Genomic DNA, 19,520 nt, shown 5'->3' with positions numbered 1-19,520 from the left:
GGTCATTCATATCTGTGTCTTGACACTCGATGATACATGCTACGTAGAATTTTTGGATTGAAACAAGGTAAGTACGCGATAATATCTCGTTAAAGTCATGGCGTCTATAATTCTGCTGTCGCGTGCTCTCGCCTCCAGATAGGTTTTTGCTGTTTAAAAAACATGTTTTTTTTGTTTTTTTTTTAAAATGCCCCCTGTTCAAAATTGTTCTTCTCCCAGAAAATTGAGATTGTAAGCTTTCCAATGATGTATCACACATACTGTACATATCAAACAATTTTGAAAGTTGGCCAAATTGGGGGTCACAGAGCGGAACTTCGAGTCACCTGAGTGTTTTTCGCGTGGCGCAATTGGTAGGGTTGGTAGGGATCGACCGAAGGGTCAATGGTTCGATTCCCGGCTACGACTGCCCACTGTCGAAGTGCCCTTGGGCAAGCCACCGAACCCTAAATTGGCCCCAATGCTGTGTGTGTGAATGCCATTTCAATGAAAGCGTAAATGTGTGCTAATGTAAAGCGCGTTGGGTATGGTAACCTTGTAGTTAAATGCGCTTACTCCCTCCATTAACGTGTTCAGATTAGCGCAAAGATTCTCAAATCAGGTCACGTGCTGTGTGAAGACGTGGGGCGTGTCTCGCGAAGCCCGCGGCACTTTGGTCGAAACACCTCCACACACTTCCTGCTTTGAAACAACAGGGTGGAGCGGACTGTTCGCTGTATTCTGCAAAGTGCACGACTTGCATACGGACTTCCAGCTGGCCTCGACCGAAGCATGAACGAGCTGCTCGCCTGAAGGAGCGCGCCACAGCGGCGGGGGGGAATACAACTTTTTGGTCGCTCCAAGTTTGTGTTTCACCTGCAGAGGCAACATGTCGGACTCAGCGTCCAGTTTCCTGCACATCGGGGATCTGGTGTCTCTGTACGCCGAGGGCACCGTCAATGGCTTCATCAGCACCCTGGGGTGAGCGCACGCGCTCAAACACGCAGACACACGCACGCGCGCACGTTGCCAATATAAACACTAACACGCGTAATTGAATAGAACTGAATGTGTGTTAATGTTTGTATATTTTTACTTTGTCTATGCTTGCACAGTGGTTTTTGAAATGATTACGCACATTAAAAAAAAAAAAAAAAAAAGCCAAGATGATTTCAAAACTTTCCACCATCATTGAGACGTGGTGTAAAAATGTGAAAAACTTAGGGGGGAAAAAAACACAAAAACAAACTAACTTGAGGTTTACCTGTGAGCCAAAGTAAAAATGAATTACTGTACGGCACTGTATAATGTGATAAACTCCAGACAAACGATAAGAGTAGAATTGAGGTTCTGTATGTATGTATGTATGTATGTATGTACAGTATGTATGTATGTATATGTGAGCCGTTTCAACAAAACGAGGCATTTTGTTAGCGGTGCAGGATAACTTTCGGTCTGATAATAGGAATTTTGATGTCATCCCAATACATCCGATAACATTATTAACTCATTCACTCCCAGCCATTTTCACCGGAGCAACCTCTTTCGCCCCCGGCCGTTTTACTGGATTTTGACTGATTTTGCAAGGCCCACAGAAAATTCTGTTCTATTCCTATATAAACATGGAACCCACCAAAAGAAAGATTTGACTCTCTTTTAGCAGGTAAAAAAAGTTAGTTCATATCTTTTTCCATTCTTTAGAAATCAGCATTAGAAAATAGCTTAGTTTGAGCAATTTTCCAATTTCTGATGCAAAAACAGAAATTGAGCTTTTTGTAAAAGCATACATTTCAAACATAACTTTGACTTTAACACAGCTGTTTTTTGCTTTTGTGACATCCCAAACATCTGAACATTCCTTCTACAAAGTAACATAAACAACAAGACAAATAGAGCTTTTGATAGCAAAGTAACAATTTATTTACACATAACTAAACTATCGAACTGGGAGATGACGCTGTTGTGGCCACGACTGTCTTGCCAGACGGGGTAAACGTTTCCCTCATCACCGCCTGTCTCATCCAGATTGATTTAAAAAAAATTTTTTTTTTTTTTTAGTGACCACTACCTCATAACAGAATTCACCTAGGAAACTTGTGTGGGGCATGTTGTGTTCCTGGGGGGAGCTAATTTAGCCGTGCGCGTTTCCGGCTGAGTCACGAGACACTACAGAGTCACAAGAGACACGAGTGACCGAACACGGCAACGCGAACTTCACTCAACGAGCAACACGGACTCAACAACATCATCCACTACACTGGTGATCTTTATCGTTCTGCTTGGTATCGTTCTGGGATCCCGGACGTCCTCCCAATTGTTCTGCTCTGGATGTCCTCCTGATGGTCGCACTTGGTCGTTCATCACCTGGCATCCCGGACGTCTTCCCGATTGTCCTAAGTGGACTTCCCACACCTTGCATTCTGGATGTCCTCCTAATCATCCATTCGGTCGTCTTCCACCTGCGCCCCGGCCGTGCAACCCGACCGTTCGTTCCGTTAAATCGGGTTACGCTTCCTCTCCTCACTTCCTTTCATGGTCCAATATGAGTTCTTACCAAATACGCTACTACCTTCCAGTGGCCAGTTTTATTTGTTTTAAAATTTTGAGCATCAAGCTTTGGAGCGAAGTTGGATCAGAACCTAGAGATGTCTCTTGTGAAAAAAAAAACGTAAAAGACGTATAAATATGTTTTTGGGACACTGAAACAGTTAGAAATAGAACGTATTTATACGTTTTTGGGAGCAAATAAGTTAATAAGCCTGATAATATATATTATTTTTAGCACTGTGTCGGTGGATTGGGACGTTAGCGTTTGTTTCCACTAGTTTTGTTACTATTGTAGAGGCCGTATTTTTCCATCACTAAGTGATAAACCTTACTATGGCAATTAGCAAATGTTTGCATTTTACAGTGTTATGTTTACAAGTTCTTGAGAGGCCTTTTGGTTATTGATAGACTTGCTGTCCTATAATTGCAAAGTTAAAGTTGTTTCATGGACCAAGACCACAAAAGTCTCCTCTCCCGTTGCAACAAAAGTTTTATCTGCTAACAAAGCACAGTACCTGTCGGGTTCATGTTTGTTTTAGTGCAGTGCTCATTGTTCGGGGGAATACATTATCAATGATATTGACTGGTTGATTGTGATTGACTCGAATTACATTTATTTGAAAAAAATAAATATGGGCACTTTATCTGAAGTCAAAACTGTTCTTGTCTTGGTTTTGTTCATTATAATAATGTTCATCTCATCATGAAAATTCTGGTAAGGTCAAAGCTAAATCTAAGCTGAATCCACCACTTGTATTTCTGACCTACAGGTGTTCAAAAACTCAGGTGACTATACATTTTAAAATTATATATATATTATCGGTTATCGTATCGGTATCGGCCTCGAGGAGCAGTAAGTTATTGATGTCGGTATCGGTTTCAAAAAATGTATATCGTGCACCCCTACATTTTGTAAAAGAATTGGAAAATCAGATATCCAGCTGTCGTCATTGTGCTTTTCCATGACTTTTCAAATCTGTAAAGATATTTAAAATATGAATAAAGCCGGCGAATTAAATAAGTTATTTCTTCTTGAAATTTTAAGAAAAATATGAAAAAGGGCCAAGGCTAAAAGTCCTTAGCGACCAAACATTGTTTAAATAAACAGAAATCAGTTATGATAAATCTACTCACAAAAGCACGCTCAAACAACTTAAAAGGCAAACCCCAAAGTGAAAGTTTGCGAAGTGTGAGTTTACGAGACACTGTGCAAGAAGTATCTGGTTTTAGAGAAATTGCTCACATATATGTGTATTTTTGGTAATCCTGTGCTCTCCACTTGTCACCGACTGGGAGTTAAGTGCACTAATCAGCGAGCTACAAGCCCGGGCTGGCAATTTAACAGCCAGCACTTTCTTTTGAAAGTTCCTGTGAGTGATGTTTTACGAACATATACCCACAAAACACAAGCTGGCATTATTAAAACAAAGTAATAGTGGGCCGCAGGGTTTAGTTCTGGGTTCGTTATTGTTCACCATTTGTACTAATAATACTGGGTACTGAGTTCCAAATGCGAACTTTCAGCTCAATACAGATGATCCTTTTATTTATTGTTTTACACATATTTTAATAAAGCTCTGTCATTTACAGGATGCATTTATTACTGAATATCATTTGTATATATTCGTAATTGTTTTTAATTGCACTGAGATACTATTCAGTCCTTATTAGATATGTTTAATAGAGTAAAGCGACACACGCTACTTCAAAGAGTAGTTTGTCTGAAGACCGTTCTCAACGTTTCACTGGTGGAATTCCACTTTGAGAGTATGCCTTTTGCAATGGATTTCCATGTCATACAACCAAATGATTTTTTTGTGAGCAGCATATATAGGTAAGGATACTTTTAAGTGATAAAAATAATTGATAAGTAGCTGTGTGCCGTTTTGCATACGCTCGAGTTGATGTAACAGCGAAAGTTTCTCTTTGTTGTCCTCTTCACTGCCAGTTATACCCTAAGGCTTTAATATGGTTTCTGTATTTATATACAGTGGTCATACAATATGATTGACCTTATTTGTTTTTTTTTTTTTTTTCCCGCGATATGAGTTGTTGTTCGGTATTGCAATGCTTTAAATTGCGAGCCCAGAAGTGAGATCCAAGCGCTTTTAGATAGCAGAGAATTTAGCTCATCAAACTTTATAATTAGCAGCAGTTTGGCAAATATTAAACAATTCATGAGACCTCACCTGTTTAATGACACTCCCAGATAAATTTTACTGTCAAACTAAAGCATAAAACAAACATGATTACTGTAAGCCTAGTGTATTTAAAACAACCAAACTGCCCAAAGAAAGATTATCTTAATGCTAATTATACACTGACCTATACGGTTCGCCTATAAAACATAATGTACAGTACTAATATAAATGTAACAAATTAGAACGTGTAATCCTATGGATATGCAACTTAACTCTGACAATGGTCAGATTTCTTTATTACAGGGGTGCTAAATCATTATGTCGATTACCATCTAACAGTCCATCGCAAACGCTAGTGTGGGTAGATCGCGGCATATAAAATAAAGGCCAAAAAAGGCTTGATTATGTTCTATTATGCAATACTGCTGCCGAAGGGAGTGTCCCTTCCCTCATGCCCTAAAATTCATTATTCTTTCTCTTGTCATCACATCGTCTACCGTGCAAATTTGGTTATATGGGCTAATCTATTATCAATTCATTACCAAATTTCTTATCTGATCTCTGTTACTTTGACATCATTACCCGAAAGTTTAATTCCCTTTTCCATTTTATATTACAAACATATCATGCAAATTTGATGATGATTCCTTTATTCGTTCTTGAGTTACCTTGAACACAAATATATTGCTGACCTCTGTGACTTTTGATGTTTTGCCCTCCTTACTCCAAATTGTCATCAACCTCTCCATTTATTATAGCAAACATATCCTGCAAGTTTGATAATAATCCCTTTATTTGTTCTTGAGTTATCTTAAACACATATTCCTAACCTTTTTGAACTCATTAGCCCAAAATTTAATCACCTCTTCCGTTTCATATGACAAACATGTCCTGCCAATTTGAAAATAATCCCTTTATTTGGACATGAGGTATCTTGAACACAAACATATTTCTAATGTCCTTAACCTTTGCTCTCATTACCCCAACATTTAATCACCTCTTCCATTTTATATTGCAAACATATCCTGCAAGTTTGATAATAATCCCTTTATTTGTTCTTGATATATCATGAACACAAACATATTCCTGACTTAGTTGATTGACCTCATCACCTTCAAATTTAATCACCTCTTCCTTTTCATACTACAAACATATCCTGCAAGTCTGATAACTCAGGAACAAACAAAGGGATTGTTATTTTGAACATCAACATGCAGACAAACATATGTACGGAACCTAATACAAAACCTCTGCCTTCTGTAGGTTTCACCTACTGCCGGAGCAGTGTTGTTTTCGTCAATGACACAGTAACGAAAATATTTTATCGACGAACAATTTTATCATGACAATCATGAGACAATAACGGGCTAAAAACGTATCTTGGGGGGCTAAAACATAACGAGACGAATGCCAATTTTCGTCTGACAAGACGAGAACAAGACTAAAATGTTTCCGTTACATGTTGACAATGTGTGAGATAGCCTAGTTGTAGTTAGCCTACATCGTAGCAGTGTGTAGCTTACTCACCAGCGTCCTCGCCAGGCTTTCTTGTTTTGAAACACTCATGGTAAGATTCGTTTTCCTATCTTGGCAAGACATATTATGCAATGTTGCGTTAGCCTTTAAAGGTGTGCTGAGTGAACATCATACACTAATGGGCCATTTACATGATGTCGCTGCGACACCAAGATGCAACAATTGTGTTGCGGAATGGCCCTGCCTTTACATGGGACAGCGATGGGTGGGGGGCAGCGCCACCCATCCCTCCTCCCGCAGCCTAGCAAAGGAGCCATCGTCACCCCCCGGGATCCAGGGTGGTCCCCTGGGCCACCCGCGCCCCCATCAACCGGCCTTCAGGGATGGGAAGAGCGGACGCACTACCAACCCCACCCCACCCCAACCCTGCCCACCCAGCACACGAGCCACAGCCGCACCCCCCTAACCAGCACAGCACGCCACGGGACCCCCAACACCCCACCAAGCCCAGGGCAGGGTCCCCCGCCAGAGCAGGCGACACCCAACCGATACACTGGCGTCCAGCCAGCGACCCGCGACGGAGCGCACGACGGATACCCAGGCAGAGAAGAGAGGGGAAGGCGGAAGCAGGAGAACGTAGAGGAGCCGCCGCGGGGCGACGCGAGATCGGAGCTCCGACCTTCCCCCACTCCCGCGGCCGGCAGCCCAGGCAGAGGGGAGGCCACGCCCCGGGAGCCATGCCATAAAGAGAAAGTGTGGAACCCACCTACCACCGTATTACTGTTGCTGCTAGGTCCCCGGCTGGCAGCCATTACTCAGCACCGTGATGGGATGGTGTGGAGAGGGTAGTGCAATGTATGCATTTAAATAGGAGAGCTCGCCTTGGGGCAGTGGGACCGCTGCATGGAATTTCTACCCAGGCGCCCGTCCCACCGTATTTTGCCAGAGCTCCCACGTGGAGTATGATATTGTGGTGCGTTAAAAAAGGTGCAGGAATGGTTGGGCCTGCCATGAGGAGGTAACCGTTAGCATCGCCCCCAACAGGTCCCACCCATCCCACAACCTTGGTGTGTGATGCCTTAAAATCAGGGGGGAGCTGGGCCCTTCCCAACTCTCCTCGGAGGAATGAATGACTATGTACAGTGGGGAAAACAAATATTTGATACACAGTCAATGGGAAATCCCATTGGCAGTGTATCAAATACTTGTTCTCCCCACTGTAGGTGCCAGGGTGAAACATATTTACAGTGCAAAGTGAGGAGTGCGTGAATTAAGGCTCCCGCAGGCGCGGCCCCATCCGTCAGAGCCACCGGCCGCAGGGCTGGAGAAGCGCCATGGGCCTGATCAACCCCCGCCCCAGACCACCCCCGGCGCACCAGCACCCGCTCGCCCCTCCCCCCCGCCACCCGAGCACCCACCCTGCATCCCGAACAGGCACTACGCCAGGCGCTGAGACCAAGGGATATCCACCCCCCGGCAAGGGACAGAAAGCCCCACCCCAATCCCCATGGGCCCACTAGACCCTGCTGACAACCTCGCCGAAAGGAGGGCAGCGGCAGCCGCCGGGGTCTAGAGAGGCGGATAGGGCCGGAGACGGGGAATGGAAGTGCTGGACGGAAGGCCTGGACGTGTACTTTCTTCAGCAGGGCGACACGTCTGGCAGTGCAGGATTGGAGTCCCTGGCGGCGCATTGTGTTACTGATAGTAGCCTTTGTTACTGTGGTCCCAGCTCTCTGTCGGTCATTCACTAGGTCCCCCCGTGTGGTTCTGGGATTTTTGCTCACCATTCTTGTAATCACTTTGACGCCACGGGGTGAGATCCTGCATGGAGCCCCAGATCGAGGGAGATTATCAGTGGTCTTGTACCGTAATTTCTGTACTATTGGGCGCCCCTGGTTACAAGCCTCACCCATTACATTTTTAAAGGAATAACCATTTTGTACATACATAAGCCTCTCCTGCCTATAAGCCGCATGTGCCCACTTAGTAACAAGAGACATTGACAATGTAATACACAGTTTTCAAAATTTGAATAACACACCTTAACTTTTCGTTCCAAACAGCGCCGGCAAACACGGCAGTTATATAGCAGCGGCACGGAAGTTACATAGCATCAGCATGGCGGTGCAGCACTAATTGTGCTGGTTAATAAAAACATATAAGTCTTTCTTAGCAATCTTCATCTTCCTCCTGTGCATTCAAACCATGGAAGTCTTCACCCTCAGTGTCGGATATGAAGACGCTCAGATGCACTTCGCCACGCACCTACTCAGTCTCTCCTTCGCTGTCGCCTTCAATATCTCTCATAATGAGGCAAATTCACTCACAGCCTGTGCTGTCCTCCTCGTCACGCAGCAGACTACCCCTCGAAACCCGTTGGTGATGGCAGACTCTTTCACAGCGCTTCACAATGCCAGGCTCCCCCGGCAAACCTGTGCAAAAGCTGCTCTTCGTATGCGGCGAGTCTTGGCAAACGATCTCTCGCGCTCGTCATCAAAGTTTCCCATACAACTCGGATGGCCAATTTCTATGATGCAGGTCTTTCAATTCTACTCATGCACAAAGACGAGGGTCCACCACCTCTTTTCATGCACAACGCACAAAGTTAAACTAGCGGTAATAGTGCAAACTAGCGTCTTTCTCGACACATATATGCCACGTGTCTCACTCCCACATTCCATGCTCGAGTGCCCCTGGTGGCCGTCAGAAAAAGACACAAATTGGCCGCATCATTGCACACGCCGCAGGACCCAAAATGAGGGATAAAAGTAGCGGCTTGTAGTCCGGAAATTATGGTATGTCTTCCATTTTCTAATAATTGCTCCCACAGTTGATTTCTTTACACCAAGCGTTTTACCTATTGCAGATTCAGTCTTCCCAGCCTGGTGCAGGTCTACAATTTTGTCTCTGGTGTCCTTCGACAGCTCTTTGGTCTTGGTCATAGTGGAGTGTGACTGGCTGAGATTGTGGACAGGTGTCTTTAATACCGATAATGAGTTAAAACAGGTGCCATTAATACAGGTAACGAGTGGAGCCTCGTTAGACCTCGTTAGACCTCTTTGACAGCCAGAAATCTTGCTTGTTTGTTGGTGACCAAATACTTATTTTCCACTCTAATTTTGAAAGAAATTCTTTAAAAATGAAACAGTTTGATTTTCTGTTTTTTTTCCACATTCTGTCTCTCATGGTTGAGGTTTACCCATGTTGACAATTACAGGCCTCTCTAATCTTTTCAAGTAGGAGAACTTGCACAATTGGTGGTTCACTAAATACTTATTTGCCCCACTGTATAATAGTGTTTGAAATTGGGAGCCTCTAAACCCCACTCTGGTTTATTTCTTTGCAAGTTGGCAATTCTATTTTTCTTGTTCTTGAAGTAGAATTTTGTGACAGCTTAGACCTGAAATTCTTTAGCTGGAGCAAGATCTCATCCCAGAACTAGGGTGGGCACATCAGCTTTTTGTGATGGAGTATAATGGTTTCAGAGGTGCTGATTCTTATCACGTCCGCTAAAAACTCAACTAAGAACCGCCCCAGTGAGAATTGGAGATTGCGTTTTAATAATCTACAGAACCACATCATTTGAAAAAAATCTGTGATGAATACTGAGTCTACATAACTGGACACAGTCAAAGCTTTGTCTGCGTCTATAAATGTTATGGCACTCTACCCAGCCCTCAGCCAAAGTCCTCGAACCCTCACACAGGTGGTAAGCCCAAGGGAAAAGGAATACTTGTTGCCACTTCTGACTGTGCATTTCTGGGTCCAATCAGTGTAGCTTTGGCCACCAAGCGCTTGCCATCGAACCCCAATTCCAGGATTGGCACTAAAGTGGGGACAAATTGTTCTGCGAGAGTAACTTCATTCCATATTATTCATCATGCTTTTCTTGGTCTGGTAACTCACCTAGGGCCTGTTTGCCATGGATGACCCGAGCATCAGCCAATTTATAGAATAGGATCATAAAAGAAATACATCCCTTAACCAAGATAAGATGATGGCTCAGGAAGAATTTTCATTGACCCAATTGTTGGTAAACTAGTACACCTTTGAACCGAATAACATTGTATAGTATTTTCAGTAATATATTGTAATGGTGCCACTAATTTTTAAGTAAATATACAGAATTTTTCCTTTAGTTTGAGGCCTCGTAACTTTCAATGTGGTTCACTGATCTGTTTGAAGAAAACCAACTGAGTGACAAGTGAATTGGAAAAACATTTTGCTCATTTTATAGCACATTAGGATGTTAATGTTTATTTGTCAGCAAACATTCTTCAGCTGAACCATAACCCTCCAGCGTGTGCAGTCTTCAGGCATGAACCTGACAAACCTGTGAGACAGGCTGCTTGGACCATACGAATCAAACTTCTACGATCTTTTTGCTAACTTGACTTTTTAAACATGTTGTTTACTTTATTGCATCAACTCTCACGTACTGACACTAGTCTCATGCACACACTCGCGCACACACACACACCCACACACGCCCATACACAATGAAACTCTAGGACATACTCCTGACCACATCCTGATCCTGCTTTACATCTTTGTGTGTGTGTGTTTGTAGGTTGGTAGATGATCGCTGTGTGGTGGAACCAGCTGCTGGAGATCTGGAGAACCCTCCCAAGAAGTTCAGAGGTCAGATGGTCAGCCATTATTTGCGTGATTTGACGTTTGTGCAAAGTAAAATGTAGTGCGTCGATAATCACAGTGTGTCTGTGGTATCAGGTTAAAATGGGTCACATGGCTCAAGTGATGATGCAAATAGACCATAAGCAGGCAAATGTGCGGCCGAGCATGTAAGCAAGCTGACTTCCTGCTCACCTCGAAGGACGTCCATATTTGGTGACACTCGTGCTGCTTGGGCGCTTTGACTGACTCCAACCAAAACAGCCAATTAAAGGAGACAAATTATGATTTTTTTCCCCCTTCATATTTCAATAACCTTCTTTGGTTTTTCATAAATGTTAGCAATATACATCTACTTATTAGTCATATATTACCGCGAAATTTCCCTGAAATTTCATGTGTGCATGTGGTCATTTGGTGTGATCAGACCCAAAGCTAGAATTCACATAGTCATTGTCTATCAAAGAAGTGATTCAAAGTACACAAGCATGTAAGGGAAATCCCCATAATTTGCCTCGTTTTCGATTTTTCAGTTTGTCTACTTTAAGTAGTGGGCAGTTTGCATAAATTTTCATTCACCAAAACCCTTATCAAAATGCATTAAAATGTACGTATATACAGTCCTTCATCGTTATTGTATTTGTTGGCGAATTTTGGAGCAGTTTAAATGACGTCCACATGCCAAATTCTGACACCCACTTCACTTAGGGGTGCGTCAAAGCCTGATATGGAGTAAAGAATGCACTGAACTGTTTTCATGAAATAACTGGTATTTTCTTTCTGAATAGTCACAGTAATATTTATCATTGACTAAGCTTTCAGAAGATACCTTTATTACAATCAGTAAGAAAAGAAGCAAGTTAGAGGGTTTTTACCTCGCACCATTGTAATGGCGAAATGGGTCACAAAGTCAGATCTGGAGACGTATTGAATGTATTTTACATTCATTGACCCAAACCGAGACTGCTTTCCTGACCTTCAAACGACCATATCTTTGTTTCATGTTTTTTTTCATTCAGATTCTAATTATATCATGTTTGCCTTACGTACTTTTTAAAAAAAAAATTTTATGTCACATGCCTAACTTATTTCAAAGGGTCTTAAAGAATTCTCCACATTTGTTGAATATATACAGCATATTCATTTTTCTTCAACACAGCTTAGCTTTTTCAAGGTCACGGGGTTGCTGGAGCCTATTCCAGCTGATGTTGGATGAAAGGCGGACTACAAAAACAGAAAATTCAAATAAAACATAGAATAGAATAGTCTTTATTGTAATTGTAACATTAAGATACTAGATTGTGTTGCTCCCTCGTGCAAAATTAAAATAATTCTATAATTCTATGAACAAAACACATAATAGGAAATTAATAATAGTATATACAGATCAAAAAGTAACTGAAAGGTAAATATAATAACACACTTTGTGACAATTAAGTGCCCAGTGGTGTAAAGTGCAGAATGAAAATGAGTAGTTGGAATAATCAGGATAAGTGTGATTTGGGTGCTGCAACAGCTCTTGGATAAAAACTGTTTTTGAGTCTTTGTCCTGTTCAGAAGTCACCTTACAAGCAAGACGGTACTTCCTGATCCGTTGATTCATCATGCGGTACTGTTAGGGTTGGGCATTGTTTGAATTTGAACCGTTCTGATTCTGATTCCATGTTTCGATTGCGGTTCTAAATGATTCTCGATTCCAATTCTTTTAACAGGCAGGGTAAAAGGGCATAGTTTATATTAATTTCTTAACTTTTTGATTATTATTTTTTTTAAATTATATGAACTTCAATTTAACTTTGCTATGAATTTCTCAGAGGGCTATTTTTAACTTGTTTATAAATATCAGTCTTTGGACTTGAATATGATGAAGTTTCTTTCCACAGGAGTGCATTTTCACAAAGATGTTTATTTTTCAAAAGCTCACGGAGAAAACACACATATTCTTTTGCCTATTTTTTAGTGTCTTATGCTGCCGGCATTTTTACGTGTTATTGAGCTCCCACTAATGGGCTAACATAGTGCAGAATATCAAACAAGGAAACAAAAAAACAACTTTAAAACCCAGTCCAAATTAGCAGTGGGTAACGTATAAAATTTTAAAACAGTTTTTGTTGAAGAAAATGATCATATAAGCCCAGGCTGTAAGCTTGAGCGTTCTGAATAGATAGTGTCTCCTGCAGTGGAGGACACACGTTTACTGGGTGTAGATGAAGCTTGAACCGAACTCATAAATATGAGAAAGCGAGATCTGACAGCAAAAGATAAGTCTTTCTTTCGTTCCACCACCATGCAGCAGGGTCCTCAGACAAAACAGCTGGTGGCTGGTGCTCCCAGCAGAGTAGATAAATAAATGTCACGTATCACTGTAGTGAAGTACGTATAAAAAAAAAAAAAAAATCGAATGATGCACATTGATACGATGGAGTATTAGGGCCAAATTAATACATTTGAAAATGGACTACGAGATTATTTATTTATTTATTGTCATCATCATCGGTATTATTGACAGTTACAAGATGGATTTGTGGTATGATTAACCCGAACAAAAAAAAAAAAAAAAAACCGAAGAAAAGACAAGGGCTGACGGGAGAAGCATATGCTTATCAGGTCCCGTCCCTTTCAACCAAGGATGCACAATCAATACATGGTAGAGTAGGCATTATACATTGCTGTACATGAGCAGTTTTCTTTTCTTTTTTTATTTTGTCTACACATGAATTTTTTCCCAAAGTCATTGATTCGACGTAACACTTAGGTAAAGCTGTCGATCAATTGTAAGTTCATCGATTAGGGTGATGTCAGATTTGTGTAAGGAGGAATAGCCGAGGGAGTCATGGAGGCCCACCTCTGCCGCAATCCGCTCAGGTGGTTTAGTCTTCATCCGCCCTGGCCTGGTTCCCGCGAGCAAGCCTCTCTTGGTCCCGAATCTCCGTAATTATTTTCGTCACCATTTGAGTGGCGGCAAAACTTGACGCTGCTTGGTCCATCTTCACCTGGGACAAATCATCACAGGCCTTGTTGAGGCTGGTGCACCCCGCATTGATAGCGTCGCCGATGTTGCGAGCAAGCTCCATTGCTTCTCTGTGGTGCCGCATCACTCTCACCGAGAAACGGTGCATCCAAAGGGCACCAATAAGCAGCAGGAGAGCGAGAACCAGCAGTGTGCCGAAAATGAAAACATCTTTGTCATCCTCGATCTGAAGCGCCGTCAAACATATTGGCCTCCGTTTCTCCCAGCCATCCTCCGTATATCCAGACCTGAAGGTGTTGGCTGGACATGGGCGTTGGCTCGATGTATGTCGCATTGTTGAAAAAATTCTGTCCAGTGACTACTATTGCTATGAGAAAAAGTTGCAAAAAGACAAACAGACGTAATTTATTGTTTTACTTACCTAGGGCTGCAGCGATTGATTATTTTAGTCGTCGATTAATCGATGAACTAGTTAATTCGAATAATCGAGTAATCGGATAAGGAACATAAAAAAATTGAAATACCTGAGCTGAGCCTCAGACGTTATTAAAAAATAAATAAATGAGGAGCTGAGTGGCAATGAGGAGCTATGTGCAACAAAAGAACAATTGGCTAACATGCATAGCAAAAGTCCGCTAGTTTACATGCTATGAAAAGCTAAGGTTTTAATTTATTTATTTTTATCAGTGCTCTTGACAAATGGTTTAGACACTTATTCCCCAAAAAAACAACGGCTAAATTTACCTATGATCTAAATTATGAATGCAATAACATTAGCTCAAACAAAAACGTAGCTTATGTTGGTCTTAACAGGGAGCAGCTGGATTCAGCCATGTGAAATGAGGCAGACTAGAGGGCAGTGTATCCACCCAAATCAATAAAACTAAATGCAAACACTTTCAAAACAAACCACTATAATGCCAATTTAATTGAAGGAATACTCGAAGTAGCAACATTTAATTCGAATCTCTTTTTTCCTAAACGAACACTCGAGTTAATCGGTTAACCGTTGCAGCACTATACTTACCTGGTTCTCACTGGTTAGAGGACCGGCACAGCGTGTCAGATACAAGGCACTCAGCTTTGCACTACTTGGCACTTACAGTATATTCCATGAAGCTGGAGGTGTTTAATCATATTGGTCGTGCGGCCACATTTGCATGATATAGCTCTGTAGCAAATGCTACTCTGAGCCGACTGATAATTTTTCCTTGTGAAGTTGAGCCAAACTTTTGAGCGCTGCTGCACAGTGTATACGATTGAAATCAGTGACGTGCGGTAAGGTTCGTGGTTGGTGAGGCACTGACTCCTTTAGTGTCAGATTTCAAAATATATAAACCAAAAAGGGTAGCTTATTCAATTGGCTACTGGTTATTTCATATCTCATCAGCATTCTTCACAAAACACGCACACACGGTACATATTATCGATACGTAAAAGTAAGAAAATAACATGCATTTGCTCTACACCCTCACTGTGTTGGCCGTCTCAGTTCTATAATTCATGCAACATAAATGAGAGTAAAGAGTGGTGTACAAAACACAGAATTCAATTCTGACCTTTAGTGAAATATTCAGTTGTTTTTAAAACTTTTAATTCTGATACTTTAATCAATTTATTACAGATTGCTAAACAAAAAGTGTGAAAAGAAAAACAAAGGATATTTTATTTGAGTCCAAAATTTTGTTTTTAAATATTCTATTGTATTTTTCTTAGTCTAAGCTCTTTTTTAGAATTTTTTTTTTATAAGATTGAAATGAAAACTGTTTGTGGTCTTGCACCTGTCCTTCACCACAAAAACCGCCGTTACTTTGGAAGGGCATAGGTTTGGTCTCAACATTCGTAGGGACGATATAACAGCATAACCTGCATGTAGGTACACTTTTTGCTGGGGACGGGACATAAATAAGACCAAACAGATTGGATGAAGGGGGCAAAGGGCCACATTTCTCATATATATGAACCTAATTAATTAATAGGCAAAAATGATCAATGCAAAATAAATCCTTATCTACTGATAATAACTTTTACGTGCATTGGTTCAGATGATACACTGTTCGATTCAAACCTTTGTTTTAAAAAAATACTAGGGCTGTCAAAATTATCGCGTTAACGGGCGTTAATTAATTTTTTAAATTAATCACGTTAAAATATTTGACGCAATTAACGCAGATGCCCCGCTCAGAGAATTTTAAATGACAGTACACATTGAAACGCTCACTTGTTGTGTTTTATGGAGTTTTGCCGCCCTCTGCTGGCGCTTGGGTGCGACTGATTTTATAGGCATCCATGAGCATTGAGTAAGTAATTATTGACATCAACAATGTCGGGCTACTGGTTTATTTTTTGATTGAAAATTTTACAAATTTTATTAAAACGAAAACATTAAGAGGGGTTTTAATATAAAATTTCTCTAACTTGTACAACATTTTTCTATTAAGAACTACAAGTCTTTCTATCCATGGATCGCTTTAACAGAATGTTATTAATGTTAATGCCATCTTGTTGATTTATTGTTATAATAAACAAATAATCCTTATGTACCGTATGTTGAATGTATATATCCATCTTGTGTCTTATCTTTCCATTACAACAATAATTTACAGAAAAATATGGCATATTTTATAGATGGTTTGAATTGCGATTAATTGCGATTAATTACGATTAATTAATTTTTAAGCTGTAATTAACTCGATTAAAAATTTTAATCGTTTGACAGCCCTAAAAAATACTAAAGAAACATTTTGAAAACTTCCTGAATAAATGTCTGGTTTTTATTAGCAAACATAAACATAATGAAAATAATTCACTTAATAATGGTAGGGTCAATTCTATCCTTACAACATATGGAACTATTGAAAGATCTAAATTCTCTATATAAGTGAACATTATATCAAGCAAAAAAGGTAAGGTTGCTTAAAAGTTGGTGGGGACAATTTTAGCATCCTGAAAAGTTTGTAGTGTTATGCCCCTACTAGGGATGGGAATCGAAATCCGATTCCAATTCGGAACCGGTTCCGAGTGTTTCGAGGCCTCGACATCACAATGAAAAAGCCTTAACGATCCCTTTAACGATTCCTAAAGACGCGTATTGCATCGTGACGTGTCTTGTTGTCCAGACGCATCAAACTAGCATGGCGCCAAGAACCACTCGCTCCAAAGTTTGACTACACTTCACCAGGAAAGAGTGTGAAAATGAAAGGTTACGACAGGCAAGCACGAGCATTGCAGCAATAAACATAACAATGACAGCACGTAGGTTCAAACGCTCGAAAGTGTGTCTTCACTTCACGAGGAAAAATTACAACAAAGCGACTTGCAGTCATTGCAAGGTGGAGATTTGCTGACTTTGTTCAACCATCCCTTGAAGAGTGAAACTAAGAATAGAAATGAAACAAATCAATTTCGTCCCCAATAACAAACAGGTTTGAATCAACGTAAATCAGCGATGATGAGCTGCTAATAACAGTATGGTAAGCATTCGTTCGCTAGCATTAGCACATCGTTCAAACCACTACACAACTGGATTTAAGTGTCCGATCGCGAGTGGAAACACAACAACAACAACACAAAAGATGATACATACAGGCGTTGCCTCTGTAGATATTAACATTAACAAAGAACGTTGGCTCGTAGAAGTGTTTCCCTCTCTCACTAACTCGCCCACTCACTTGGATGCGGCATTTCTTCTTTGGGTGTAAGCGCGCTCTTCTTCACGTGAGCTTGCTGAGATTGCAGCAAATCTGAGAATATCCAGATGTGCAGTCTACAAAGTCAAAAAGAAGCTGAAAGATACTGGAACAGCCTCACGAAAACCTGGGTCTGGAAGTGCCCGATCTGTGGGGACCAAAAAGTTGATTGACAAGGTGATATGTGGCCACCCCAGAGTCCAGATCTCAAACCCCTGGATTATAGCATATGGGCAACTGTGGAGGACAGTGCCTGTAAGAACCCACAAACTTCTGTGGCAGCCTTGGAGAGGTCCATTGTTAGATCTTGGGAAAAGATGACAGCATCCTACATAAAGAAGACCTGTCAAGCGTTCCGCAGGTGCCTGGAGGCTGTTGTGACACTTAAGGGAGGACACATTGAAAAATAGAGTGTACTGTACATGTTCTTTACAATAATGTATACTTTGTGATTAATTTCTAATTCTAAGATAAATAAACATGGCATTTAAGTTGTATTATGGCAGTGTAAACTTTTTTTTGGGTCACCCTGTATAATTATTTTTTTGTCATGATGACAGGTGAGGCTCTGCCTCACCTGCCTCCCCTGACCGCACGTCACTGATTGAAATCAAGTTGCAATGCACAAACACACACTTCATGTGGCTGCTTCTTCTCGGTGTTCGGCAGCTATTTTTTCCGGTTGATGATCAGGGCATTGAAACTTGGAATCGAAATTTTTAAAATTCGAACGGTCCGGGGAGAATCGGAGTGTTAGTCCCGGATCCAATCGATGCTCGATGCCCAACGCTAAGTACCATCTTGCAAACCACAAGTGTCCAACCACTTCCCCGGTCATCTAGCGAAAGAGGCGGGAGCTGCAGACATGATCAGGAAGCAACTATTTGGTTGAATACAATATCGGACGGAGTCAAAGAGGTTCTTGTGGATAATTCAATTTCTGAAGTTTGGTCGGAAATACACTTCATTTCTTCATTACTAGAAGAGTAAAGAATGTCACGAAAAGCTTATACTGTATATAAGTGAAACGATGTTTTTGCTCTTCTGCGAACCAGTACGTCAGACTGTGGCTTACTGTGGATTGGTCGCCTTCTGATGGTGAGCCAAACAAGGGAGGAGTTGGGAACAGCAGATGTGATGTGGCGAGAAAGCAACTATCTGCTTGAAAAATATGTCTGAATACAAAGTATTTCTTGGATATAAATCAATTTTTTAAAGTTTTGTCCGAAAAACACTTAATTTCCTCATTCAAAAAGGAGCATAGAACGTCACTTAATGCTATTTTTGACGGGAAACTATGTTTTTGCAAGTGTGACGAGAATAACCAACTTCCAGTCAGCATCCGTATATTTTTTGAAGGTTCCTCCCATTAAACAGGTCTTGATTGAATCTTTCCCAGATTGATATGTGGAATATATTTGCAGCGGATATATGGAGCAGTCAATCTGTTATCCATCCGTGTTAGCTCAGAAGCAGAGGGAAAATTCTGTCTTACTGTTCACATTACATTTCCTTTATTATTTTTTTTAATGACTCACCATGTCCACTAATTGATTTTGTTTTGTTGTTTATTATTATATATTTTTTAATCTACTCCGTGGATCACTTTCTTAATCAGTGTTTTTATTGTTATTTCATTACATTTTGACAATTTAACTATCAGTCAGATGCTTTTCGTCCTTCAACATCTTTCTAAAGCACATTAACGCATTTGGCTTCAGATTGCTTGTCCAAGATCTGCTTTACAGTATGGTAGCAGGCTATTACGTGCAAACATGACATTAATGTAGACTTCCTGTATTGACGGCAAAATGCTAACCCGTATTAACATTTGTTCCATCAATAGACTGTCTCTTCAAGGTTTGCCCAATGAGTCGCTACTCTGCCCAGAAGCAGTTCTGGAAAGCCAAACAGGCCAAACATGAGAAAGACAAGATTGGTGACGTGGTTCTGCTGCAAAAACTTCAGGTACTTTCACATTTAAACCACTTGCTTCACAAAACAATTCTGGAAGTACAGTGGAACATCAAATTTACAGACCTAAAACTAGAAGTTGACCGATATGTGATTTACGTTACCATCTGT

The 19,520-nt window shown here is 41.0% G+C and overlaps 1 protein-coding gene across 1 annotated transcript in view; it reads left to right on the top strand.

The window, feature by feature from the left end:
- The first annotated feature begins 668 nt into the window (after window positions 1–668).
- itpr3 (inositol 1,4,5-trisphosphate receptor, type 3) overlaps window positions 669–19,520 on the top strand; it is an 83,524-nt gene continuing 64,672 nt past the window's right edge. Inside the window, exons 1-3 of the mRNA XM_057823787.1 lie at window positions 669–960; window positions 10,714–10,784; window positions 19,282–19,403. Coding sequence (XP_057679770.1) covers window positions 869–960; window positions 10,714–10,784; window positions 19,282–19,403 — 285 coding nt within the window. The 5' untranslated portion in view covers window positions 669–868. The remainder of the gene's footprint in view (window positions 961–10,713; window positions 10,785–19,281; window positions 19,404–19,520) is intronic.

This window comes from Corythoichthys intestinalis, chromosome 2, assembly GCF_030265065.1.
Source record: "Corythoichthys intestinalis isolate RoL2023-P3 chromosome 2, ASM3026506v1, whole genome shotgun sequence".
Lineage (NCBI taxonomy): Eukaryota > Metazoa > Chordata > Actinopteri > Syngnathiformes > Syngnathidae > Corythoichthys > Corythoichthys intestinalis.
This window is presented reverse-complemented; position numbering and strand designations above follow the sequence as displayed.